The sequence below is a fragment of the Indicator indicator genome, chromosome 5, assembly GCF_027791375.1.
Source record: "Indicator indicator isolate 239-I01 chromosome 5, UM_Iind_1.1, whole genome shotgun sequence".
Classification (NCBI taxonomy): Eukaryota; Metazoa; Chordata; class Aves; order Piciformes; family Indicatoridae; genus Indicator; species Indicator indicator.
Genome location: NC_072014.1, coordinates 10,616,177 through 10,643,744, shown reverse-complemented (window position 1 = coordinate 10,643,744; position 27,568 = coordinate 10,616,177). Strand labels below are relative to the sequence as shown.

Below are 27,568 nucleotides of genomic sequence, written 5' to 3'. Positions count from 1 at the left end.
ATAAGACATCTGAGGACACGGCTTGGGTCACATTCTGCCCTGCTTCTGGGGCTTGCTGAGGGCTGTGTGCCTTAGGAGGTAATACTTTGTGGTTAGCAACTAAGCTTACTGTAGCTGGGGTTATTTCCAGCATTACCTTCTTAGCATTTATTAGTATTATAAGCTTAATTTTTATTTAATACTGTGTCACTTTGTTAGCATGACTAATGCTGAAACAGTCCTCCAGTAGCTTGGTGAAGACCAGGCTGTCTGTGTAGCTGAGGAGTCCAGGGCATTCCTGCAGTGGCTAGGTTACTTAACAGAAGGAATCTTAGAAAATGACAGAGTGCAGGTATCTCAAAAGTAGGGTAATTTTTTAGTGGCTTTTGTATCTAAGAAAGAGTCTGAAGTGCCTATAAAATAAACTCACAAAGGTCATCGGCAGCATTGTCTGAGCTTCTGAGAAGAGCAGTTCCTCATGTTTGTTCCTGTCCCTCAACTGCCTCTGGCCTTGCATTTGTAGAAGCTTTCTGCACGTGAAAGTTGACAGACTCAAATGCCCTTTTACAAAGGCCACATTTGCAATTGTCTCAAGATAGCAGCAATAGGAAAAATACCATATCCAGTAAACCTCCAGCCTCTTTAATTCCTCTCTGTTCTGAACGTATCAAAACTCCCTTGTATAGATATACACCTACGTGTCTTTCTATAAAATACATCTAAATACAAGGTTGACTGTGAAGCTGCTACACTGCCATCTGTGAAAACAGAGGGGAATAAGTCTAGAATGCATTTCCAGTGTAAGTTTTAGTTCTGTTTCCCCAACACTTTAAACTTTCATTTCCCTTCCCTACTTCCACTGCATTGTAACCTCTGGAAATACAGCGGCATAGACACCTTCTTCGTCCTCATCAGCAACAAGTCAGCCCTGTCGTTCTGCATCACTGCTTAGATGTTTGCTTTTAAGAAGGACAAAAGTACTTTCTTTGGCAGGAGATGAGAACTGCAGGTGCTGGAAAAGCAGGAGAGATCTCTGAGATAGTCTCAGTTTTTACTTCAGTCACCACATAAATGAATGTTTCTTGCTTTGGCCCATGGAGCATGGATTCCTTTTATCTGCATACAATGTTAGAAGCATGGGAAAAGGGCTCACCAGAGAACCTCAGAGCTCTTGAGAAGTAGTAGGATTGAACCTTTTGTATAGAGATGAGAGTTGTTTACTTGTGCTTGGTATTTTGAGATGTACAAAGAAATCATTAGCATCCTGTCGTTCTAAGAACTGAATCAAAACTTTGCTTGGTCCATCAACTGGAATTACTGCTTGCCTTAATTTTTCCTGTACCAGCTGAGGTGTCTGTTCTCTGACTTTCACTGCTGTTCCTTTGTCCAGCTGCATGTCACCATTTTTGTAACTAACTGCCGATGCAATGCTCTGAATCCTCTCTCGCTTCCCTTCCCAGTTCTAATGCATTTCTGTTTTCTCTGCTTGCTGTTCTTGGTTTCCTGTGGCAGCCTTCTGAGTACAGCTGTTACCTTGGTTCAGGATCTCGGGCATCCTCAAGAGCCAGCTCTGCTCGGGCCAGTCCAGTGGTGAGCTCCTCTATTTTTCTTTCTCCCTAAACTGTTTAATTCCTCTGGTCTTCAGGGTCTTTTTTTTTTTTTTTTCTTCATACGAAGAGGTCACTGTCATGCATGAGACTGTTCCTTATGCTATTAGTGGGAACAGGTGAGCCACATGAGAAATTACAGAACTGAAGTAATTTCTATGCAGATGTACGTTTTTACAATAGAAAGTACAAGCTGGAGTCATAGGACAGGGCCACGAGGATGATCAGAGGGCTGGAGCATGTCTCCTGTGAGGACATGCTGAGAGAGTTGGGATTGTTCAGTTTGGAGAGGAGAAGGCTCAGAAGAGACCATATTGTGGCCTTCCAATATCTGAAGAAGACCTACAAGAAAGCTGGTGAAGGACTTTTTAGGGTGTTGGGTAGTGATAGTACTAGAGGGAACAGACTCAAGCTAGAGGAGGGTAGATTGAGATTAGACGTGAGGAAGAAGCTCCTCAACATGAGGGTGGTGAGATGGTGGAACGGGTTGCCAAGGGAGGTGGTGGAAGCCCCGTCCCTGGATGTTTTTAAGGCCAGGCTGGATGTTGGTCTGGGCATCCTTATCTAGTGGAGGGGTGTCCCTGCCCATGGCATGAGGGTTGGAACTAGATGGTCCTTGAGGTCCCTTCCAAGCCTAACAACTCTGTGATTCTGTGATTTTTTTTTTTTTTCCCCAGAGTTGTGCATAGAGCACATTGGCAGGGGCATTGTGAAGAAGGCTGGGTTGTTGATGCTAATGTCACATCTCCTTTGATTAGTAAAAGCAGGAAACCCTAAATCTCACTGCAGCATACAAGCAGTTTAGTTTTGTTGCATTGAGTGCATGTTGGTGGTGTGCTGCTGCAAAGCTGCAGGACTATCTAGACGTTGGATCTGAACATATCTGTGGGACTGTAGGTGACTGGTCACTGCAGTCTTTAGCACAGTGAGGTGCTAGAGGATTATGTGTGTACCCAGCATGTCTAGTACCATGAAATCCCTGAGTAGTCACGGGGTGAAAGTCTTAAATGCCAAAGGCAACTGTAGTTGGCCAATACAAGACTTCTTCCCCTGCTTTTTACACATATAAAGTAATTGTCTTCTGTTTTTTCAATGCATATTGCTGCTTTCTCTTTCTGATTGTTCTGTTTAGGTGTTTACAACTCTGACTTTCTCTCCTGCTTAATTTCAGAGCAAGTAGCATGGTGAGGCTAGCAGAGTAGTATGTCACTTAGAGGAAATGTGCAGCTTACATTAGTCTGTAACAAAATTAATCTTCCACAGAGAATGAGTTCTGAAGTATTGTATGAAGTTTCAGTAAGCTGACTTTGCTTCATGGAACCGATCCTGCTAGGGAGGTTTTAATGTGCTCATCCTCCTGGGACCTGTCACATATTACCTACCACATCCTCAAGATACTAAGAGATGTGAAGGGTGATACTATAAATTGACACAGATGATATGCTTCTTTAGTCATAACATCCTATTGCCTTTGGTGCTTTGCTGAGGTCTTAAACTTAACTGCTTTAAATGTTGCCTTAAGGACTAATTAAAAAGGGCAGTCAAAGGAGCTACCAGAGCTTGCAATGTGGTAAACTATGATGGGACTGTTTGCAGTGTTCCTTTTTAGTAAACACCCATAGTCTGCAGGAAGGAATTGCTTTGTGTCTGATGGCCCCTCTCATGCTGGTTCCCCCTTCACAGGCAGCCTGCCGTGTGAAAGTTTCTGCACTGCAGGGTTTTTTTCTCAGTTAGAACTGTGCACTACATCTGCATCCCAGGGGGGAAAAGTGCCTCAACTGTCCATATAGGGTTACTTCTTGTCATCAGGCAGGGAACATGCAGGTCATTTGACCATCAAGTGAGCTCTCTCCTTCAGAGTGAGAAAGAGCTGAACTGGCTGGAGCAAAAGAAAACAGAACTGACAGAAGAGAGAGCTATGTGCTCAGAAGTATTGGTGTTTCTTAAAAACAAGGGAACATCCACTTTCTACAATTTTGTTGTTGTTGTTAAAGAAAAGGATTTTTGTCAGGAATGTATTTCATTATTTTGATTATCTGTCATAGAATCATTAAGTTTGCAAAAGACCTCTAAGATCATCAAGTCCAACTGTCAACCCAACACTATCATGACCACTAAACCATGTCCCCAAGTGTCAAGTCTATATGGTTTTTGAACACCTCCAGGGATACTAACTCCTCCGTTTGCCTGGGCAGCTTATTTCTTGGATTAGTCCTTGACTCTGAGTCCCTGAGCTATGAGTTCTTGCAGTGTATATCTTACATTAGTAATACTTCTTAAATGGCTTTGCAAACTGAATTTTAATTATCCCCAAAGCAAGAAGAAAACAAACCTCAGGATTCCACTATGAAGTTCTTAAAGTGTTAAGAAGTTGGTTGCCATACATTCATCTTGGTTTCCCTTATGCCTTTCTTGTATGCTGCCTGAGTCATTTGTGCAAGCTGTTTACAGTAATCACAGAGTGCAGCTTGCCCCTCCTGGGAGCTACAGAGGATTTTTTGTCTTTTCCTTCTCAGCTGACACTTTGGACTGTTTGTCTGCAAGTGGCTGGGGATAGTTAGCTGTGTCAGCACCGACATGGAGAGGTGCCAAGCTGAATCTGCCCTGCAAGGAGATAGTGGGCCTTGAAGAAGAGCTGGGAGTTAACTGCTGTAGGTCTAAAAGGAACTGCTGCAGGGGCTTTGCTTCTGCTACTGCAAGGTAGTTCAAGCCTTGTTAATGGGTGACTTTGCTCTTAAAGTTCCAGTTACTACACAGGGTCAATGAGGCAGTACCTTTTTCTCTTTTTCTTTTTTTTTTTTTTGGTTTGTTTTTTTTTTTTTTTTTGTAATCTGTATTAAACAGACAATCCCTTTTCCTTTAAATCACAATAAGGAATCACTGGCCTTACCTTTTACTAACAGGTTTTAAGGCATTCTGATAACATTTCCAGCTCTATATTTGATCCTGGCAGTAAAGATGCTGAAATAAAGGCTTGTCTGCTCAGCAGGCTTAGCAGTATATTGCTTTTACTTACTTATACAGTCCTAAAATGTCATCTGCTTGGACTCCCTGAAGGAAGAATAAAGATTTCCATGGAAGATGGTGATAACTTGTGAGAGGAAAAAAAGTGGTTGTTTTTATCTGTATGGGTAGTCTACATTGGAATTGTTTTTTAATATTGCTACCCCCCAAAATGGAGTTGTTCCCTGTCTTAAAGTATCTTCTGGCATTTACAGGCACGAAGATCTGATTCCAAGTTTGTTTTTTAATTGGCTGGAGGAGGAGGAAGGAAAGGGGAATATCTCTGGTCGAAAAGCTGCATTTCAAGCATGCTTATTTCACTCAAGAGTGTGATAGTTTACAAAATCCATGTACTATAATCATGAGTGCTAAACACTGAAGTTAAATATGATTTTCTTATGATTATGGGTGTTACTAGGCAGAAAACCAAAACTAAACTGCTCGCAAGCCTCACTAACTGTCGTGAGAAGTTACATATAGTATTAAGAATGGAGAATGATTCAATGTAACTTTCGAAATTAAAGCATCCGATATCTTGTCACTTTAGCCCTTAAATCTGTTTCTCAGAACTTTGGTTTCCCCCTTCTATTGCTGTTCGTTAAACAGTGATCAAAAAGCAACAGTAGTTTTGCTGCTGCACATGGCTTTGCCAGCTTCTGTTCTCATTTGTGTCATGGTGTTTGTAACACAATACAAGCCAGGAGCTTACTTAAACACAACGTGAATGTTTATTTGTCTTTGTAGTTATTTTTAAGAATTCACCATATCTGTATGAACTTTGCTGTTTGGTTATTTTTTTTTAGCAGGCTTTTCAAGTGGCATGTAGGGAGTATGAAGCCCTCAGGCAATACATTAATGCACACTTGTGAATAGTTTGTTTGTTTGTTTGTTTCCATTTGAAGAAGCTTATCGTGTCCTTACCAGGAAAAAAAAAAAAGTAATTAAGAAAGTCAGTCTTAATTTTCACAGAACAGTTATCAGTGTGCTCAAGCTTTGCCTTCTTTTCTCTACACTTGAAGATTTAGGGTAGGCTTGTCTCCTAACCTGGCCACTGACAGTCTGGGTGTGCTTGCAGCCCCTCTGGGGTGAGGATTTGCTGCAGTGCTAACTTGCATTTCAGAGACTGATAAGTTTGTTTAAGCAATGACGTTTAGCATAACAGTCATTCCTGAGTGAGGATACTTCTGACAAATCCACTTTAGACCTGACAAAGTTCAGCAGTGGTTTTCCCCTGCTGACTTTTAAAGGCTTATTGCTAATTGCTAGTGTTAAGGTGGCTCTCATTGGAAAACCACACAGGAGCTCTCTGAGCTGCTGCCAGCCCAAGCCCAGCTGACCAGACTGGTAAGATGGGGTTTGTAGGAGGGGTTATAATGACTGCAGTACTTCTGGGTTTTAATTCCAGTTGTTGTAGATACCATGCTATGTTCAGCACTGTTTTCTTCACTGTTGGCCATATTTTCATTTCAAACTGTGCTGAACTACTTTAAGAGCAGGAAATGATCTTAATTTGATTTGTCACACAGGGGAAGAAAAAGAAAAAAAACAACAAAACTTTGAGGAAGCTGATCTAAGTGCAAGATCTTAGATGAAACTGAGCAGTGACAGGCTGAAATTTTTCTCATACCTGAGCATGGTCTGCAGCAAACATTTCAGATTTCCCTTCTTCACTCCCCTTTGGTTAGGAGGCTGGAGGCTGGAAGCTGGAAATTTTGACTTTGTTTCTTCCATTGGTTTAAAGTTCTCTTTACTTGTAGCTGGGGTCTAATGCTTTTACTGTCTCAGGGGCTCTGCTCTTTTCAGTAGGTGTTGAAAAGTCATCTTCTTGGATGCACTGTGATAATGCTGCAGGGGCTCTAATTTTGCCCTCGGCACTAGGTGCTGATAAAGAGCTTCAAGAGTTAACCTGCTAGCTGACTGCAGAATAGAGAGAAGTGCTTTTTCATACATTTTAGTATAATGTTTTTATTGTCAATGAAAAATAGGCAATATATCCATACACAGACTTGTGGGATGATTTTGCTCTTGTTAAGTTTCCAGCTGCAGTAAGCCTCTGATACTGCTGACTTTTTTGTAACATGGCTCTGGATTTATTCTGAAATCTGTCAGAGGAGGCTGAACTCTGATCTCACTGTGCTTTATTGTGCAGAGAGCAACCTATTCCCTTTGCCAAAACAAAGATCTGTGCGCTGGAACTCCTCCGAAAGTTACTTCCTTTTCCTGCTTTTTTACTCACTAAAGTACAAATTACCCGATCTGGTGGCGAAGAGGAAGGTAATCCCTGATTAGAGACAGAGTCATTCCATTGCAGATACGAAAAACAGTGCAATGTGCCAGAAATTAAAGGTCTGGTGTCATGAGGTGCATTCCTACTTTAGGTCTGTTCTTCAGCATGTGTTCTGTTAATCCTTTTTATTTGTATGTGGAAAAATCCCAGAGCCAAAGTGAGCCTGAGTGTAGCAGAGGGAAGGTGGAGAGGCAGTTTTCATTCTGTTTCATCATTACAGTATTCTTTACTTGAATGGCAGTATGAAAGGTAACTATTTTGGGCAAGAATTTTTGTGCAGCTTCAAATAAAAATAAACATTCTCCCCTGACCTTTCTCTGTTTGATTTCTTACTGGATCAAATGCCAAAAAGCTTGCTAAAGACCGGGTGAAGGCTGAAAACAACCTGCAGTTCCCTCTGGTGGCTGACTGCTGCTGGAAGGCACGATTTGTCTTGATGAGGGAGTGATACTGTGAATATATTCATCTAGAGATGAGCAGAATGAAAAACTGTATCAAATATTAATCCAAAATAGCCTTCTGTCTTTCTACAAGGAGCTCTTCACAGCTTTGGGTGTATCACTGACACACAACCATAAAGTGAGATGCTGCTTGTTTCAGACTGATTTTTAGCTTAGCAAAGCGTTATGTGGCAGGAGGCATCTTTGTAATAAAAGGGACACTACGTGAAGAGTGAGGAACTGACTTTTTTCCAAAGAGATTAAATTTGTAAATGGTAATATTTCAATTAAATTGGCAGTGGTAATTACTGATTCTGAGGAGAAAATGCTCGAAGTATTCCATTCATGGCACCAAATAGATGTGCATGAGCATCACTAGGGAAAATTAAATCGCCTGCATTTGTTTATAAACCACCTCAATTTCAGAAGTCACTTAATAGCTTTAATTGTTAAAGATGATGCCACCTTAGAGAATTGTTAAAGACTGTTTTGCAATAAGTGTGTAGCAAGCTTCACAGGTGTGGTTATGACTGCTGGCATGAGAAATGTATACCATGTGCATATCTCTCACCACATTGTCTTCAACATTTTCCCCTTTGTAAATGGAAGCCTTTCTTTGACTCATGTGATGCATCATGAAAACAGATTATTAATACTTGCTCCATTCTTATTAAAAACTGAGATTGCACATGGCTTCAGAAAATGAAGAACATTCTGCAAATGGCTTAAAGAAAATAACAGTTTGAGATGCGCCCTGAACCCTGAAGGCAGACTTCATAAAAGGCTGTGTGTGAATTTCTGGAGGTAGATGTGTGTGTGTGTGTGTGTGTGTGTGTGTGCACTAAACTTTGGTAAAATCCCAGTATTTACACTGTCACAATTGTCATGATAAACAACAAAGTAGTGTTCAGGCCAACTAAAAAGCTTCCAAATCCACCACTTGGAGCTGTCTGGCATGAAAATAAGAGGCTGTTTGCAAAAGTCAGTCCATCTTGTCAGTCTGAAGTATCTGCCTTCATTAGTAACCTTCTCTTACTGCATCCAAACTCACAGATTTTTGTACCTGTTTCCCCCTAAGTACTTCGTGTATTCAGTGTCTTTGCAAGGTTTATTTCTAGTATTTCAAGTCTGGCTTATTTTACTTTGAAGCCCATGTCTTCATTTTTCTTAAGGCTAACAACAGAGAATTTCTGACATCAGATGCACTGTCGGTGTAAAAAGCTGTGGAATGCCCACCTCACACATACACACACACCCTGCCAATAGTAAATAATGATCAAACACTTGAGTTTTAAATTTCTGCTCTTGTGAACTTGTATATTTGGTTTCAGAGCAGGAAAAAATTGATAGGATGGTTGCCATCAAGGTGAAAAAAGATTCTATTCAGGTTTTATGTGGGGTTTGGTCTAACTTTCTTTTAAGCATTTAAGCTGCTCCTATCCGTGGTAAATTTTTGTACTCCTCAATGCTTCTTTGGCTCTGTTTTGTTTCTTCTAGACTAGATTTAGCACAGGATCTGTCTTCTGAATGAATACCTTCCAGTGAAGTACTGAAACCATGAAAGAGCTGTTTATTTAGACTTTGAACCTGTATCCTGGTATTTGACTTGAGGGTCAATTTTTGTAGTCTCAGCCTTACTTGGACCTTTGCTTGAAGTCAGTCATCTTTTGTCTTGAGCAGGCTTACTTAGCAGAGGTCCAGAGCTTTGGATTTTTATTTTTTTTCCTCCCCTCCATCTCTTGTTCCTTAGGGAGCAGTGCAGACACAATACAAGTCAAACTTGGTATCTTATGTTTTGGAATGGGGGAGGATGTGTTGGCAGGCTTCACAGGTAGCCTTTTTTGAGTTAAGGTCCGTAACAAAAATGTAATGTCAAGAAGTTATCACGATCTGGAATCCTATTGATCTTTCCATTAAAAAAAGCTAACCTCTCTACTTAAGCAAATTGGTATTTAGGGTTCATTTGAGGCATATCTGTAGCTTGTTCTAAAGTAAATAGGAGTAGCTGCATATGTATACAGCTGCTGTGCTGACAACTGTTTATATGTCCAGGGGAAGATCCCTGGGGCTTTTAAGTTCATGCACATGTAGGTCTTTGTATTCCTTGAATTGTTAACTCTAGACTGAGTCTTCATGTCTGAGACATTGTGATGCAGAATATGCAGGGGAGGAAAAAGTATTTCTCTGTCTTATTTGATAGACTAAATAGGTTTTTTTTCTTAGTAAGTATACTCCAGTTAATAATGTACTGCTGAAAAATTGGTAAGTGTATTGTCCAGCCATGTCCCCTGAGATGCCAGCCAGGATGCTGCTTTTTGAGTGGATAGAAATTGCTAATGGAAAGTCTTTTACAAGAATTCCCTTTCTGATATCCTACTGCATTCACTTGCCCTTTTATTATTTAATAATTCCTTCTAAATCTTTGTTTTACAGATTGAGGAAAGGCCAGAGAAAGACTTTGAGAAGGTAAGAAGGAGCTTTCTTTATGTTCTTGTCGGTAGGTAGAACTTGCTGAGAGCGCACAGAACCCTTCTAGAAAATCCACTATGGGGCAAAACTTTGGATTACTCTGCTACTACATTTTTTTTAAAGACAAACTTTTAAACCACTATGGTTATTCAGAGGTTAAGTAGTTGACCTTCAATAACAGCTTGCTGAAATTGCTTTAGGCTAAACCACGTGATCACTGGCTTTGTTTATAAGATTTTAATTACAGTATTACATAAAAGTAAATAAAGAGAATAAAAGAGGTAGATACCACAGTAGTGAGAAATTGGCTTAATGCAGAGCCTCTACTGCAGTAAAACACTTCATGCAGCTACTGCTGCAGAACAGAAGAACATCCATGAAAGGAGAGGAACTTGAAGGGTAGTCAGAAGCATTCACAATATGTATGAACTACAAGTCTGATTTAGAATTACAGTTAGAGGCTAAGTCATTCAAACTCCAGTTTCAGTGGAGTTTAAATAACATCCAACCAGCTTTTTCCTCATTATTTTCCTTTGTTAAATCTTGATGCTTTCATTTTTTTTCCTCTTTGCATAATTTAGAAGTGTCATGATTGCTGTAACGTGTGTATTGGAAAAGAAAAGAACCACAAAACCAAAGAAACCAAAAAACACATCCTTCAAAAACCAAACTAGAAACCCACATTGGACCTAGAAAAAAGTCGGTAACCATTTTTAACGCTGTGTCGTTGTAGGGAATACGCACTGTCTCAAGTTTGTCAGCAGCTACCTTAGCTTCTCTGGGGGGCACTTCTTCACGAAGAGGCAGTGGGGATACCTCCATCTCAGCTGACACAGAGGCATCTATTAGAGAAATTAAGGTAAGAAATACTTAAAACTAGCATCAAGTGTCAGGAATCTGTTTCTTAACTATGCCTCCTTTGATCAGAATATTTTTTTACACTGCATTTGACAAATTTGTAACCTGTAAGATTACTTGAAAGTGGTGATGATATCCCTGTTACTGATTATAGGACAATTAAGGTTGGAAAATCCTCCGAGATGATTAAGTCCGACTGTTAATCTAACACTGCTGAGTCTACCACTAAGCCATGCCCCATTTACAAGCTTTTTGAATGCTTCCAGGGATGATGATTCCACCACTTCCTTGGGCAGCCTGTTCCAGTGCTTAACCACTCTTTCAATGAAGAATTTTTTCCTAATACCCCGTCTAAACCTTCTCTGGTACAACTTGAGACTGTTTCTTCTCATCCTATTGCTTGTTACCTGGGAGAGGATACCGCCTTCTCCCATATATAAATTGGCATTAAGAATTGTCTGGGACCTACAGACTAATACTAACTAGGAATTTTCTTCATGTTGTTATTAAATAGATTCATACTATCCAAAGGATATTAGTAAATATGCTTTAGGCTTCTTTCAAAAAATGAGACTGTCTTGTCTCTCTCTTTTGGCAGTTCTGCCACAATGAATTGTGTGCTGCAAATGAAAAGTGAGGAGGGTAGATTTAGACTAGATACTAGGATTAAATTCTTTACAATAAGAGTGGTGAGACAGTGAAACAGGTTGCCCAGGGAGGTTGTGGATGCCCCCTCCCTGAGGTGTTCAAGGACAGGTTGGATGAGGCCTTGAACAATCCAGTCCAGTGGAGGGTGTCCCTGACAATGCCAGGGGGGATTGGAACTAGATGATCAGCAAGGTCCCTTCTAACCCAAACCATTCTGTGAATCTATGAACTTATTAGACACTAGCTCCCCAGCAGCATCTCTCTATTGCAGCAATATTTGTGTAAAGTCCTATTAGACTGATCATAACAGAGAGACATATCTCATCCTAACCTGATGAAGTAGATGTGGTCTCAGTATAGCACAGTGATGGGACTTGCTGGATGCTCATTTGGAGAGGAGGCTGTATTTTGTAATGCATGATTCTATCAAGTTAGACATGCTTGGTTAGCAAATAGCTCTGCAATTCAGTGCTTCTATCACTGCATGCTGGCTGGGGGAGTCTACAGCTAAATTGTTCCTTGTGGTCTTTTAATGCTCCATTGTAAAGACTGTTTTAAACTGGGGAATCTGAATGCTTTAAAATTCCATGCAAACAAATTGCAACTCTTCTGAAATTACAGCCAGTTAAAACATCTGGAATTTTCATTAGGACCTCAGATATGGGCAGGTCTGTCCATGTTTCAGCACTGTAAACCAGCTGAAAGATAGCCCTTTTCTGGTGACCGAGGAGAGAGACTGAAACAGGACTGGCAATTAAATTTAATGGGACGGATGTTCTTCATACATTCTTTCCTACACCTCTAGTACAGCCTGGATTTCAGGCTTGCTTTGGCAGCCCTTAAGTCCAGAATTCCCCAAAGAAGGTGATAGTCAGGTAAAGAGGTAGATAAGGGATATGTGGCTGGAGTATATAACTGTTGAAGGCTTTATTGCTGGATCTGCATCTTGTCCTTGCCATTGAAGATACTATTTTTTCCAGTCGAGGAGAGCAGAGTTAGTATAAATGTCTAACCAAGAAATTTTGTCATCTAGCAAGATTTCAGGTTAGGATCAGACACCTTAACCTGTGTGGTACTAATACTTAAAAACTTTTATTTAAGTATTTGTTTTTCCCTATCAGCTATGCATCTGTCAGTTAGTTTCAGTGGCATCATTCACCTTTCTCACCATTTCCTTCAGGATATCTATGAGTTAAAGGACCAGATTCAGGATGTAGAAGGCAGATACATGCAGGGACTGAAAGAAATGAAGGTACTGGTTTACTGCACACCGGGAGTGTGGTTATTAACACCAGCTAAACATTCAGAGTCAGTGTGAGACCTAGAACTGACCTTGCATGCTTCTCTTCTGGGAGGGATTGTAAACTATGTGAACAGCATTTCATTAACTGTTCTGACCTCCATTGATTGTGGTGAGAAATGCTTCCAAATGTTAACTGAAAGGATGTTGATGACTGTTGCATGTTGTCTTTGTTGTTTTGAGATGGTAATCATTTGGCTAGCAAATGGAAAATTATTAAGATTTTTTTATAGTTTTCTCAACCTCCCAGTTTTGGAAGATGAGCTAGCACTCATTACCTACAGTGCTATGACAAATGAGAGTTTGAAAGCTTGTGTGGTTTTGTTTCAGTGAAGCCCAGCATGCCTTGGGAAAGCTGTGCATGTGAGGTGGAGACTGTCATTTTGGTTTCATATTTAGGTGACAGAAGACACTTTTAAACAGTACTTGTAACAAAGCTTGTTATGTGAGGAGTGAGTGCTCACACAGTTGACACTAAAGAAGCATTTACCACCTCCATGAAGCCATAAACTGATTTTGGCACAACAGCTAACTTGTGCATCTGCATACCACCACCTCATAAGTGAGCACCAACACAAGCTGCATTTTTTTTTTGGTAAAGGCAGTCTTGTAAATATGTATGTACACACCCAGGCATAAAATACAAGATTAATCAGCATTGCTGACTGTGTCATCAGCTCAGAGCTGTGACAAGTGAAGATGCTGCCATCTTGGGTTGTCAGTGGAGAAATGTCTGTAAAATCTGGGTTTTTCCTGATGACTGTGTAGCAAAACAATCACACTGCATAAAAAATGTAGACAATTTTTCAATTTAGATTGCCTTTTGTGGTGATTTGTACCCAAGCTGCGGTGCTTGATGCTAAGCAAACAAAAGGTAGTGTGCTGAAGGAGTACTGCAGCACCTACCTTATCTTCTTATTGCATATCCTTCCTTTCCTGCCAATTTCTGTGGTCTGATCCTACTACTGTTTCCAAATCTTGGTGACTTTCCTATGCTTGGTATTTCTCATCCTTGGGCTGGAAAGTGCACCAAAAGTATCTTATTTGTCAACAGAAACTAAATGGATTCAAAGTTAATTTGTCATCTTCTCACCACTGCTATCCCCAGTTCCTTTGACTTGAACGAAAAGGGAAGTGTGTGAAGCTCAGCTGTGCTTTAGATGGAATTATTAGAATTACTTAAGTTCTGAGGGAAATTGCTTGATCTGTACACCAGAATGTTGTCATGGGTGTCCTTGTTATTGCATTTGCACTGTTCTGTTTATGAGTCTGTGAGTCTTTTCTCTATCAAAATCAAATACTGCCAAGTTTGCATAACATGGAAAATGACCCTGATCTTTATCTTACCATCATCTGCTGTTATAAATATCTCAGTATCTCATATTCAGGTCAAGCTGATATGAGGGGTTTTTGAGACCCTGGGAATTGTATCTTACAGAATAAATTTGTAAAGAAGGGAGGTGATACAGGAAACCTAATGAAAAATGATACGTCGGGCCATAAAAGGTGCATTTCTTTTTTCATGTCAAATTGTACTTCCTGAGTCAGTATATTTAGTGGTTCCCCCACTGCAAGGATCCCTGAAGTTTCTGTGAAGTGGCTGTCAGACTGCCTTAATTTAAGGCACGAGCTCATCAAGGCCAGTTTACCTTTAAAAAAAAAAATTCCAACTTGTCATCTTCAGCAGCTGCTTTGAGCTGCCAATGTGCAGGGGCAGGGGGAGGAGGGACAAGGAAGAAAACTCTGAAGAGGCAGAAGCTGAAACAGCAGAGAACAGGAAACATTTTATCCGTCCTGAGGTAAGGTTCCTTGCTTGTAAACAGATGTCTGGTGGGAACTCCAGGGAGGTTATCCTCACCTTGGGACGGTTGGTAAGCACATGAGTAGCTCTGGTTTGCATAGGAGTACTTGGCATGCTTGTGGTTTAGTACTTAATTTTCTTGTTGAAGGGCTTGGTTGGCAAAGTGTCTTTCATAACTGGCTCTGACTGCGGCTGCTTATTCTTTGCAGGACTCTCTAGCTGAAGTCGAAGAGAAATATAAAAAGGCTATGGTGTCAAATGCTCAACTAGACAATGAAAAAACAAATTTCATGTACCAAGTAGATACCCTGAAGGATGCACTCTTAGAGTTAGAAGAGCAGCTGGCGGAAACCAGGCGGCAATATGAAGAAAAAAGTAAAGTATGTATATAGCTGTGGCGTGTTGTTTAACAGGGAAAGATTGGAGGGGGGCAGAGACCTTTTGGAGGAGGCAACCAAATTACTAGTCAAGGTTTTAGATAAGTTATTGGGTTAGTTACTGTTAAAGCAAGTGGAATAGCAGCATTTGTGCACTTGTGATCATATAAATGGGAATCTTCCTTAAGTTTCTGTCTTATAAAGCGATTTCTGAACAAGTGAAGAAATGTTTTATATGGTAAGGCTATCCTGATTCTATCCCATGTCCTTTTATATTCCATCTTAATATAAATGCATAGTGTTTATAGTGACTTCTGGAGCATTTTTACAGGCAAAGATCTCTTCAGAAGGCCCACGGGACTATTGTGTAATTTATATAGTTTAGGCAGCTACTTGGTTGAGACTTGATTCAAGCTTTACATTAATTCAGCATCTGGCTGCTAGGGAGTTGGTATTAGATAATAAAACTCCAGATAGTGTTAGCTTTTCAGAACTGGCTTTTAAGCTTGGGGTGTTTGACTCCAGTGCACTTCAAAATGCATAGTTCCTGGAATATGTGGTGTGTTGTGGGTGTTTTTAAGTCTGCAAGGACTTGTGAACTTTTTGTACACAGCTATGTGGAAAATGGGTTAAATTCCCATCCATTCATCTGTGAAGTCTGTAGGACTCGAGTGTCATAGCTATTCACTGCCACCCTGCTGCTCAGCTTAGGACACTGTCTAAATGATGGCTGTCACTTCTATATTTGATGGAATAATAGTTTCTTGGAAGGACAAATAAGATAAAAATCATATACTTGTGGGATTGTGATTAGAGGAATATTCATGAATTGCATTGCAGTAAGCATTTTCTTTCTGCTTGGGCTTATTTTATCTCTTTTTTTTTTTTAATGGGATGTTATTTTTGATCAATAAAAATCTCATGAGTATTTCATTATTCATAGGAATTTGAGAGGGAGAAGCATGCTCATAGCATATTGCAGTTCCAGTTTATGGAAATCAAAGAGGCTTTGAAGCAGAGAGATGAAATGCTTGCAGTAAGTATTTTTTTTTTTAATGGTTTCTTTGATTGGTACATTCCCAGTTAGTAGTAGCAGTGTAGAAGGTGATGCATGGAAAATTTTATTCCCTACTCAGGTTTCTCACCTGAAGAAATACTAGTGTTTCAGGCTAAGCAGGTTCAGAACTGACAGAAGTAGTACTTTGGTAAATGTTACCTGAAATTGGACTTCATTTTTGCCTTCTCCATAGCATGAAATAATCTGTGTTTCGGACAGCAGTTTGTGGAGATGCAGAGGAAACTAATGGGACTGTCTTAACTTGTTCTAAGCTGTAGGATTGTCTTCAGGAGCATAAGTTTAGCTGAGATATCAGGAACTGTGAAACTGAGCATGTGGATACTCTCTAGCACCTGACTTTTTTCATTCTTTGGCATCACTGCGATCTTGACCTTCTTTGTTAACGTGTTACCTGCTTTCTGTCTTCTTGTTTTCCTCCTGTCTCTCAGGAAATCCAACAGCTGCAACAGAAACAGCAGAACTATGTCAGGGAAATTTCTGATCTTCAGGAGACAATAGAGTGGAAAGACAAAAAAATAGGGGTAGGACTGTCAGCTCCTGAAATGTGTTCAGAGTGGCACTGTCATTCTCCAGCTGATCCTGCTTTTGCAAAACCTCATGAATAAAATTCTCCTTAGTGACTTTGCTTGCTGTGGCTGTATTACTATGTTACCAGTGAACTTGCAAATAGCAGATTCTGTCTTCAGCCAGTATCATAAAATCCAAGAAAAACTTGGCAGCTGGTCTGGTTTCAAACCCTAGGGTAATTTATTTGCTGTGATGCACCATCTGTATTTGCCATACTGAGAAAGGAAGTGCTATTTATATTGCAGTTCCATCAGCACTGAATTTTTGCTTATTCAGATTTAATCTGTGGACTGAGCAGAAACTGGAGTGTGTGATACAGCACCAGTAAAGCTATTTATGGGCTGTTGGGATGAGAGTCTCTAACTCTCCTTTGTTTCTCATCCCTTCTCACCATGCTCTATCAAAGTCAAGTGGAAACCCAGTCTTAAATAAAAGCATGGCTTTCTTTTTTAACAATGACCGTGGAAGACTTTCTGCATATAGAAGGAGAAAGAAATCTGGCAACTTGCCCATGCTTGTGATGTCCAATAACTTGTAGAAATTTGAAAGTCAAAACTTTCTGATTTTTTTTTTTTACTGTTCTATTTGTGTATTTATATGGAAATAGTAGGGGGTAGAGAGCAAGTAGCAAAATACACATTTGCACATGGTGCATCCCAGTCTAAAGATGACTTATTGGCAGCTTTGAAATTAATTGAGATCTGTGATGGTAACCCATAGAAAGATGACTAAATATGACTTACTGGCAGCTTTGAAATTAATTGAAATCTGTGGTGGTAACCCATAGAATATTAAAATCTGCTGGGGCTGTTTTCATGCCCTTCTGTTAACATACAGGAGTGGCACTACATCTTTAATGTGCATGTTGGAGTGATATGGATATGAATTAATCTGTCTAGCAGATAACAATGAAAAGTGGATCCTTGTTCAAAGGATCCTTAATGCAGGATTGGGCTCTGAATGTCTTTAATAGGAATTCCTGGTTATTGAATGAGCTGTGTATTTCTTGGATTTGAAGTTTATCTCTCTGTATGTAAATGTGGTCCTTTAATCTGTAAACTTCACCACTTCCATGCATCTCTGAATATCTGAAATCTGCTTGTTCTTGTTTATACTTTCTTTTCTTGGTCTTCACTTGTTTCCTTTCCTTTCTTCACATCTCCTCGCCCTCTGTCTGTGTTGGGAACTCAGGCATTAGAGAGGCAGAAAGATTTCTTTGATTCCATAAGGAGTGAGCGGGATGACCTTAGAGATGAAGTAATTGTGCTGAAGGAGCAACTGAAGGTATGGAAGAGGAATGAAAGAAACTTTTATTTACCTACTGACCTTTCTCTCCTGTACATTGGTGCAGAAAATCTTAATCTATTAAACCCTACTTCATGTTGCCTGTAAGTTGCCATTCCAGGAATTTTCTGTATGAAGTCCTTCCCCCTAATACTGGCTGTGAGCTCTAAGTATGAACTGTAGTATTAAGTAGCTGCTTTTGTAAGAGGTGCTTCTCTGAGGAACATTTTATGCTGCAGATTTACATTTTTAATAAAATATTTAAAAATTTAAAAAAGGAGCTGAGATCACATGCTTTCAATGGCTGAATTAAGAACTGCAATATTCTGTGCTCTCTTCTAACTTCAGCCATGTTTAATGGAATGATTGAAGCTATTGCTTATTCAGAATATCAAGGACAAGAACACCTAACAATCCTTCCCTTTCCCAGCAGCAGGCTCTAACGCATTGCTTTTGCTTCTCCACAGAAACATGGACTCATCCCAGACTCTGACATAGCCACTAATGGGGAGACATCAGACATTCTTGATCATGAAGGACACTTGGATTCTTCCAAAACTGTTCCAGGCACAAGTCAGGCATTAAAGGCAGGAGGGGATGGGATGCTAGGTAAGTGCTGTTTATCCTTTCATATCTTTCTGTCTATCTGTCCATTCATTCATCTTTGCTTGGAGTTTGGGCATTTGTAGGTGGGACAATTAACACATCACGCAGCATGCTACTTGTCAAATCACTTCCTATGCATTTTTCTGCTTGATATTTATTATCACTCCCAGTATGTTGTGCAGCTCCCTGCAAAGACAGACTTCATTTCCCATTTAAGGTGACAAAGGATGAGAATACAAATATAATGTTACAGATAAGTAGCCATTGTTCAGATTACTGTTTAAAGCCTGATTGTGAAAATTGTCCCAGAATAATCCTACTGTTGTTCAATATTTTTCAGCACATACCTTAAAGAATCAGAAGACAAAAAAAGACATTTTAGTTTCCTATAAAGGACTGGTAGGTTGTCTGCTGAACAACAGTGCTGGGCACTGTTAAAACACACTATATATGAGTTTGTTGTTCTTGGTATCTAGTACTTCTGAGTAGCTGGCATTAATATTTCAACATTTTTACTTGCTATAACAGAATTAATGCTGTTAAATTCAAAGACTCTGAGATGGATACTGTTAGCAATGAGACATCTGGTTGGCAAAAACATTCTTCTTACACACTTGTTATGAGTGGCCACTCAGAGAGCTTTTATACTAGTGGAAGGAAACTACAATAATAGTTGGTGGTTTTTTCCCCACCTGTTTTTGTTCTAAATGAACATACTAATAAATAGCAGCAGGCAGGCAGCTGTTGCAAGTTATCTTGCTTTTTGCAGTTGGCTGTTTTTTTCTCATTGAGTTTTTGTGTGGAAACAATCTGGAACACCAAAACCAAGGTAAGGGTGCATTTTTAAATGGAGTGTTTTCTGTCTGTCCTTACTCTGTTTGGGTTTTTTGGAATTAGGTACCAGGTAGACCCAAAAGCTAACTGCTGAAGCCACAAAGAAATTCAGAAGCAACAGGTATTAGAAGTTGATGGAAAGCTGCTACAGGAAAAAAAAAAAAGGCACAACAATGCCACAGAAGTGCCCATCCCTTTGGGTGGAGGAAGTGGCTATAAAGGACACTAAGTACCTGAGCTTTGATCTATATTGGTAATGTTAAACAGCTCAACCATTTGCTTGCCAATCAGATTTTACAGTCAGTGTTTGTCACAGACACTGATGGTGCCCTTTTACATTACTTAAAACATCACTAAATAATCCTGTTTACTTCATTATATTGGCATCAGACACACACTCCTGCATGCATAGAGTGGTGTTATGGTTAAAGTTGTGGAGAATATTGCTGAGGAAAAAAAATCTTTACTGTTAGTGTTACATCTGCAAGTATTACTGTTAAATGCACTGCTTGAAACAGTTGTTCTCATCTACAGAATCTGTCATTCACACAGCCAAGAGCATAAACTGTTTACTTTACAAAAAACACAAGCCAGAACCAAGGACTTCTTGCTTGGAGAGGGTGGTAGTGAATTTCACCAATCAACCCCCCCAAACCCTTACTAATTCAATCGCTGCTTTGCCTCACGTAATTGGCAAAAGCTGATCTTCTATTAACCTTTCTCTGATTCATTCTCTTTTGGGTTTTAAGTGGGGAGGTAAGTGCTGTGGTGTGCTCCCTTCAACTTTCTCAATGGTCTTTTAGGAAAAGCCAATGAAGTGGACATGAAAAATGAGATTTTGGAGGATATGGGGAAAAAAGAAATCTTGCAGAATACTGAGCATGAGGAACACAAAGAGGAGTCTGAGGAGCAGGAAGTACAGACATTGCATGCTGATGAAAATGTAAAGGCAGAAAAACTGGTTGAAGAACATGATGCTCTGTCAACAGTGATGTTATCAGATAATAGGTTTACAGAACAAATTCAAAGCATTACAGAAAATGTCTCAGGAAGTGCTTCTTCAAATGACGACAGTGACATGGATGATTTGAGAAAGGAGACTGAGTCTGCAGGCACTGTTAGTGTGGAGACTGAACACCATGATATAAATGCAAGGACAAACCAGACCTTGGAGGTGGGTTTTCCACAAGGTCATCAGGTTGTTGAGACTCCTCCAGAAACGCCTAGTAACTTAGGTACAGAGCATGAACTGGGAAAAACTACACCTGAAGAACAAGCAGATCTTAAAACTAGCCATGCCCTGAGTGAAAATGAAATGGATCAGGCAGCCAACATTACAATTGAGAGCTGTGAGTTGGTTTCCAACCAGGCAGAGCTACTAGAGGCTAGGTTTGCAGGCTTGCTTAGTGAAGAGGTAAATTTGAAGAGTCATATTGAGGGACTCCATCACTCAGAAGAAAGTGCTGAAAACAAGGTTACAAATGACTTGCAGGAAAAGCTTGTTGAAAGCAAAGACTGTGCTGATGGAAGACCTGATAAAATGGGAGGCAACAGAACTGAAGAAGAAAATGAGGTGGTGAATGCAGTTCAGGGTCACCTGGGCGAAACAGAGTCTGTGGGTTCGGAGGGGACAAAGTCATATGAAAGTGATGTCTCAGCAAATACAAGTGAGAAAGAAGGCAGAGGGGATCAGGCACATACCCAACCAGTTTCTGCAGAGGACAGTGCCTCAGCATCGTCAGAGGAACAAAATAAGCAAGATAAAACAGAACCTGAAAATGATACAGCTGAGAAGGATGGACAGAAGGAAGTGTTAATAGATGAGTTGGAAATGTGTTCAGATTCTGCAGAAACAGGCGAGCAAGATAAGGCTGATATGGAGGCTGCAGGCTATATGACTGAGGTAAAAGAAAGTGTGCTGCAGCAGGCAGAGCCAGACACAGCTGTTCTGAAAGAGGCGATGACTCAGGAAACTAGTTTAGAACCAAGTCTCTTAGATGACAAAATTAAGGAGTTGAAATTGGAAACAGGGGATGAGTCTGAGAAAGGACAGGAATGTAGGACAGAAGAGGTAGAAAAAATAGGGCTAGAGGTAGAAGTTCAAACAGTTCAGTGTAGTGAAGAAAGAACAAGTGATACAGTGGGAGAGAAAAATAGTCCTTTAGAAGGTGAAGTACAGAATGTAGTTAAACAAGAGGAAGGTGGATTTAAAGAGGACTCAGCCATAAATGTTTGTGTAACTACTGAAAGCAAGGTTGATAAAGAAACACTGAAAGAAAATGAACAACAGTTAGAGTTTGAAGACCACCATGATGGTAGACTTGCTTTTGAGGAAGGTGCAAATAATTGCCTGGTGAAGAAAGCTGAGCAGGGTGAAAATGATAGTGAACAAGTGGGCCAAGCAGGGGAAAGACTGGAAGACGATGGTGATGCATTTGATTTTGATGAAGAGACCGAACGGATACTAAAAGAGAATGAAAAAGGTGATGGAGAGAAAGATGAGATGCAGAAGAGAGAGGGTGATGGAGCAAATGGTGCTGTTGGAAACATTGCTCAAACAGATGAAGCTGGAGAAGGAACAAACGAAATAGAAACCAAAGGTGCCTTGACTGAAGATGACAGTTTGCAGCAGAGAAAAGATGAGCCCGAAGAAACTGGGTGCTTGCAAGGGAAAATCTCAGGGAAGACTGATGAGAAGACTGATGTAATGGAAGATGAAATCAAAGCATCAGATTCTAATAAAGTGGAAAAAATACCAGATGAATGTGTTTTGGAACAGGATTTGGAAAGTGCTGGCAATACCAGGGATGAAAGCAAGGAGGATATGCAGGGTGGTAGAAGGGGTAAGGGTAGATCCAGAGATGACTGTACAGTATCATAACTTCAGAATCTGAAGGCTACACGAGTTACATGCTGTTGGATCAGTCCTAGTACAGAAGCATGCACTTTACACAGCATATCAGGCCTTAGGAATACTCCTGAAGTTTTCTCTTTGTAGGTAACTGTCGTCACAGTGTTATGTATGTGGTAATGATGCAACTATTAAGTTATTCACTGACGTACCTAGCCACAAGAAATTGTGCCTGGGTTTGCTTTGTGCCTGGGTTTGCTTTTGCTGTGTCTCAGGTTTAAAATTTATCACCAAAAGAGCAAGCTTCACAAATCGACTATTCAGACTATCTTGCAATTAAAGTACTTTTAGTGTGGATAACTGCTACTGAGGAATTCCTATAGGAAAGTCTTTTTTTCTTCTTTTCCCCTAACCTAGGTGATAGATGTCTTGAATGTACTTATGTGCAATGAATGTATGTGAACTTACTTGTACTTCTGCACATGAGCACATTAACACTTCATGAAGGAAGTCAGCAACACCAATCTGATGTTGAAACTTATTTCTGGATGATTAAAGCCTAGGAACCTTTTCTCTTGTGGGTTTCTTTTTTTTTCCTTAATGTGGAAAAAAAAATACACTTTCATTCCGCTTTGTATTTCTAATATGGTCATATTCCAAGATATAGTTAGATCACTGTGAATCTCCTTAGCCTGAGCACTTTGAAAGAACAATATACAACTTAACCAAAGTGCAACAGACAGGTCTTAGTTTACTGAAAGGAATAACTATATCCATGTTTACTTCATTTAGGCACTTTGCACCACAGTAGGCCTTTTACACCATGTCTCACATGGGAGTTCTATTTTTTCCAAAGAAAGTGACAATACACACTGTAATGTGTGCTTCAGGTTTGCTGTCATGTACTGTCTAGCTATGAATGTGGAAAGTATCTGGTTTTTTCCATGAAGATTTTTGTCTAAAATTGCATTTCCTTATTGCTGCTGCCCTTTTTTTTTTTTTTTCTTTTTTTCTTTTCCCCCCCCACCTCAAACTATGAATCTGAAAGAATGTTATGTCTGAAAACAATTCTTACCTCTTCCTTTCTGGAAAGAAGATAACTTTATAACTCTACATGTCTTCATTCTTGTTGGATATCAGACCAAAGATGATGATTGTGCTGTAGCCCCTTGTGCCTTTTAGAAAAGCTGGATTGCTTTGAATTGCTGGCATAAATGAGACACTTTTACTCCATTGGTATATTTCTTGCATCTTTGCTAGTGCTTGGGAGGAAGAGCATGTTTTGCATACTTAAAAATTAATTTGAAGTTGTTTTTAAGCAATGAACATCCCAAGGGAATGCAATTTGCAGAGTTGGGGTGGGGAGGCTATGGAAGGCTGTTATTTTGTGTTGATGTTACAAAGTTGATGGACTACAGACTGCAAGAAGTTGAAGATGTATATCGAAATGTATTGAGCTGTATATAATTGAAATAAACATATTTTATACTTTAAATTGCCTGTCCAGAGCACTGTTTTCGTATACCCCCCATAAATACTTAATTAAGTCTATATAATTTAAAAAAAATCTGCAGCTTTGTTAAATTTACAGTGTTGTGCTACATAATTAGAGGAGCTTCTTACTAGGAATGGGCAGCCTTGGTGTTTGAGGCACCCTTAAGTGTAAACCTATTACAGGACTGCAAACCTGTAACTCCTTTATTATGGCTTCTCTCCAACTTACAACAGTTCCAGTAAGGTCTCTGTAAGTATCAGCAGTTGTTCTTCTCAAAGATTTATACTAAATGCTAATCTAAAACCTACCAATTTAAAGGCATCTCATTATTATGTAGCAGTGTTTATTTAAAGATTTGTTTATTTAAAGATTGTCTCTGCTGTATGTACAACTGTAATACATAGTTTAATGTTGAAGGCATTTTAAATGTGTTTGTATTTAAATGTTAAATATACTTAAATGTATAATTAAACGTGCTTGCCAGGCTTCATCTATACTCGTGGATGGATCTATAAGCAACTGTGAGTTAAATTAGGCACAAATGCCAGCATTTCCTGTATTTTTCATACAAGTTTTTCTGGATGGGTGAGGGAATTAATGGTGAGCTGATTTTTTTTTTTTTTTTTTAAACTTGTTTTTCCACTTCAGAAAACCAAGCTTCTGTAAGAGAGGTTGTTTATAAAGCCAAGGCACAGAAGGAGAAACAACTCTACTCTTAACTGTCCCTGCATCAGTTTTTATCTCACAGTAACTGGCCAGCTCCCAGTGAAGCTAGAGTAAGAGCAAGAACATGGACAGGCAATGCAGCATAGCCAGTGCACTAAAGATCCAGCCTTGAACATGAGCTGCTCAGTGGTACCTCTGCGGGTAACTGGTCCCTGACTTCTGGAACTGGGCAAGTACCTTGGAGGAGGTGGTCATGGTATTCCTTGGCTCTTTGGTTTTTGCTTGAATATATGCACATCAAGGGAGAGACCTCCCACACAAATCAGCTTGAAGATAAATGGAACTGCTAGATCTCGTCTTCAAAATGTAATGATTTCGATTTTATATGTCAGCAAGTATTGAGTGAAATGTATTCCATTAGAGAGGGAGAGGAGACAATGTCTTTGGAGGAACTACCTAGAAAATGCATCTTTTGCAAAGTTATGCGATTGGAAACAGTTTTTGGCATTCTCCCTGCAGTATCAAACAGATGTACAGAAAGATCTAGCTTGTCCCTTTCTTTCTTGCTTCCAAACAGAGCAAATTATCAACAAGAAATCATGAGATGAACTAAAATCAAGATTCACACTTGGCTACTCTTATGTTACCCATTTTGTTTTGAGCAGGGACAACCCGTTGATGTGCGCTGCAGGGAGTGCCACTCTTGGTGTGGAAGGCTTTTGTCTTTCAGAATGGCTTCATCGCTCCAAATGGTCCCTGGATGTTCTGTTTCATACCTAGGAGCACATGTAGCATGTAGCCCAGGTTTGTGAATCACAGTGAATCCAGAGCTAGCCTGAAATGCTTTCAAAAGCAGTAACTTATAACTTATTCAGCAAGTAACAGTGAAAGGCCTTGGGCAATATTTCCTTTATTAGGGAAAAGTCCTTCTGTCCCCCTCAAAATCAGTATTGCAAGCTGGTGTCTTCTAAATCTTCTGCTCTTTCACTGTCCCCACAGCCTGCCCCCAGCAGTATCCCTCTTCTAAGTAAAAGCAGAAGGCATTTCTCAGTGTTTGTTGTTGTCCTCTCACAATCCACAACTTGACAGATCTGGAGGAGTGCTACCCAGCCTGCTATTGATCTGACAGCTGATTCTTGCAGGATGTTCTGAATAGCTGCTTGAGGCTGCTGATGGGATTTCATGGGATGTCTTCCCACCCGCCAAGTACAGTTTACTGCTTTCATTTGCATCAGGTTTAATTACTTGCTGGGCCACACATCATGCAACTCATTTGGGTTAAAACCAGCTGCTTCCCACCCTATGCTCCCTTCCAAGGAGGAAGAGACAAGGATCTGTGACTGATTATGGAATGTTAGGTCAACTGAAGCAACACCCTAGTTAGCAATACCTTGAGTCAACTGTAGTGCCAAGGTAGTGAGAATGGTCACTTGATAACAGGCCTGTACAATAGCAGCAGACACTGGTAACTGCCACCCCCTCTCTGTGTCCTGCTCTCTCCCAGGCTTTCCCAGGGCCCAGCTTCTCACATCAGCCCTCTGCTAACCTCATCTGTGTATAACAGCCACAAGTTAGTGCAGTGGATAGCCTGGGAACAGTTAAGTTGAGGTGAGATGAATTGTCATTGCAGTATCTTTGTATGTGAAGGAAGGGTAAGGACTGTTACAGATGAGAATTTTAATCAGCTGCTTCATGTTCTAATTTGGTAGATTGCTGTCTTCTGCTCACCTGTTCTTAAGGTCCTCACATCCTCATTTGTTGAAAAAATGTCTCCCATATGCAAAATTAAGGTGACTCTGCAGAGATACCTATTAAAGCTAAAGTAAGTTTTAGGGCTTAGTGTGTGGTTTTAAGCGTTCCCTTCTCTTTGTCTTGAAACCCAAGAAACCCTCTGTACACACAGAAAATGTCACTACATGAATGGTGTTGTAAATCCTGCTGCTAGTGTGCCGTCTGTCCCAGTGGGGTGCAGAGATGTCCGTGATAATGGAAGGGAGAACTGATGGGGAGCTCAGATTCGAAAGTCCATCCCGAGATGAACCTATTTTGCAGGTTCAAGGTGTTGGGGGAAGCTGATGTGCTTCCTTACTGGAAGCTAGAGGAGGTGTCCCTTCTTCAGACAGGCATATTTCACCCCACAGCAATGGCTGTGCTAAGGAACATTACTTAGTTTTGTGCATGGCTTAAGCTATCTTCAGAATCAAGGTGGACTATTTGGCCCTACTGGAGGCAGTAAGTTTGGGCTGATTTTGTAGTGGCCTAGAGATATCCTTATGCATCAGTCCTTGTTCTCTAATCCTTCAAATTTCATTCACTGATCTCTGCCAACCTGTGACTCCCAACCCTGTCTCCAAGTCTGGATATTCTTTTGCCCTTTGCTATACTTGTCTTCTTCATCAACCTCCATTTTTCTTCCCTAGCTTTCATCTTTTACAGAATTTCTGTTAGCCTTCCTTTCCTTGCCATACAGATACATAAAATTGTTTTATTATTTTGAAGGAGTGTATTTTGAAGGGGTGTATTTGAAGGGGTGTAAAACTTTGCTACTCTTGATAGTTTACAAAAGTGAAATTGTTTGGGTTTGTTGATCTTGTATTTTCCATATCAGTGCTCAGGTGTAACAGTGTTGGATGTGTGACAAATGGCTTAAAAAAAAATGATGGAACTGGGGAGATTCAAAATTAATTTATAGAGTTGCTGAACTGGGATATCACTTTAAGATGTGGGTTTGAGTATTGCATCAGAAGCCAAGGTAAAGGTTTTATTCTGTGCTCCAGAATGACTGCTTGTGTATAGGAAATTGTATGCCCCTGAGGGCATATTGCATTATTGCTAGCTAATGGACTGGATATATCTGCCATATAGAGGTATTTTCATTTGAAAACTTCATGATTTTCCTCATGATTTGATTCCATACAGACTCTTTATTCCCTTGACTCCATGTGTTAACAAGAAAAAAAAGAGGGAACCACAAGACTTTGGTGTGTTCAGGATTTAACAACAAATCAGGATGGATATTTCTGGGGGAAGAAAGGTGCCTTTTTCTTGAGTGACCTTTGGATTTTAACCATTTAGTCAACAGGCCAGACCTCAGCTGTGGAGTTGAGCTCTCAACACTCTGGGTTCTGCACAGGTGACTGCTTGCTGGCAAGGGAGGCAATCTAAATAAACCTGCAGTAAAGATAACACATGGAAGTTGTGGAGTAAGACCAGTCTGAGGTCAATGTACCCTCTTGTAATTTGAATGCTATGTTCCAGTATACTTCTGTTGAGGTGTACCTGAACAAACTAAGGTTGTTAAAGAAGGTGAAGTAGTTTTAATGCTAAGAAAATTTGTGAGTACCTGCTAAAATGCTTTCACATTTTGTACTACTTAATAGGAATGGGAAAAAAAAACCCACAAACAAATGTTTTGGTT

The 27,568-nt window shown here is 40.0% G+C and overlaps 1 protein-coding gene across 1 annotated transcript in view; it reads left to right on the top strand.

Moving 5' to 3' along the window:
* The window catches only part of LRRFIP1 (LRR binding FLII interacting protein 1), a 115,691-nt gene that overhangs the window by 83,482 nt on the left and 4,641 nt on the right, over positions 1-27,568 (top strand). The window contains exons 13-21 of the mRNA XM_054381036.1: positions 1,492-1,569; positions 9,750-9,782; positions 10,519-10,644; positions 12,472-12,543; positions 14,602-14,772; positions 15,713-15,805; positions 16,276-16,368; positions 17,606-17,698; positions 18,166-18,307. Coding sequence (XP_054237011.1) covers positions 1,492-1,569; positions 9,750-9,782; positions 10,519-10,644; positions 12,472-12,543; positions 14,602-14,772; positions 15,713-15,805; positions 16,276-16,368; positions 17,606-17,698; positions 18,166-18,307 — 901 coding nt within the window. The remainder of the gene's footprint in view (positions 1-1,491; positions 1,570-9,749; positions 9,783-10,518; positions 10,645-12,471; positions 12,544-14,601; positions 14,773-15,712; positions 15,806-16,275; positions 16,369-17,605; positions 17,699-18,165; positions 18,308-27,568) is intronic.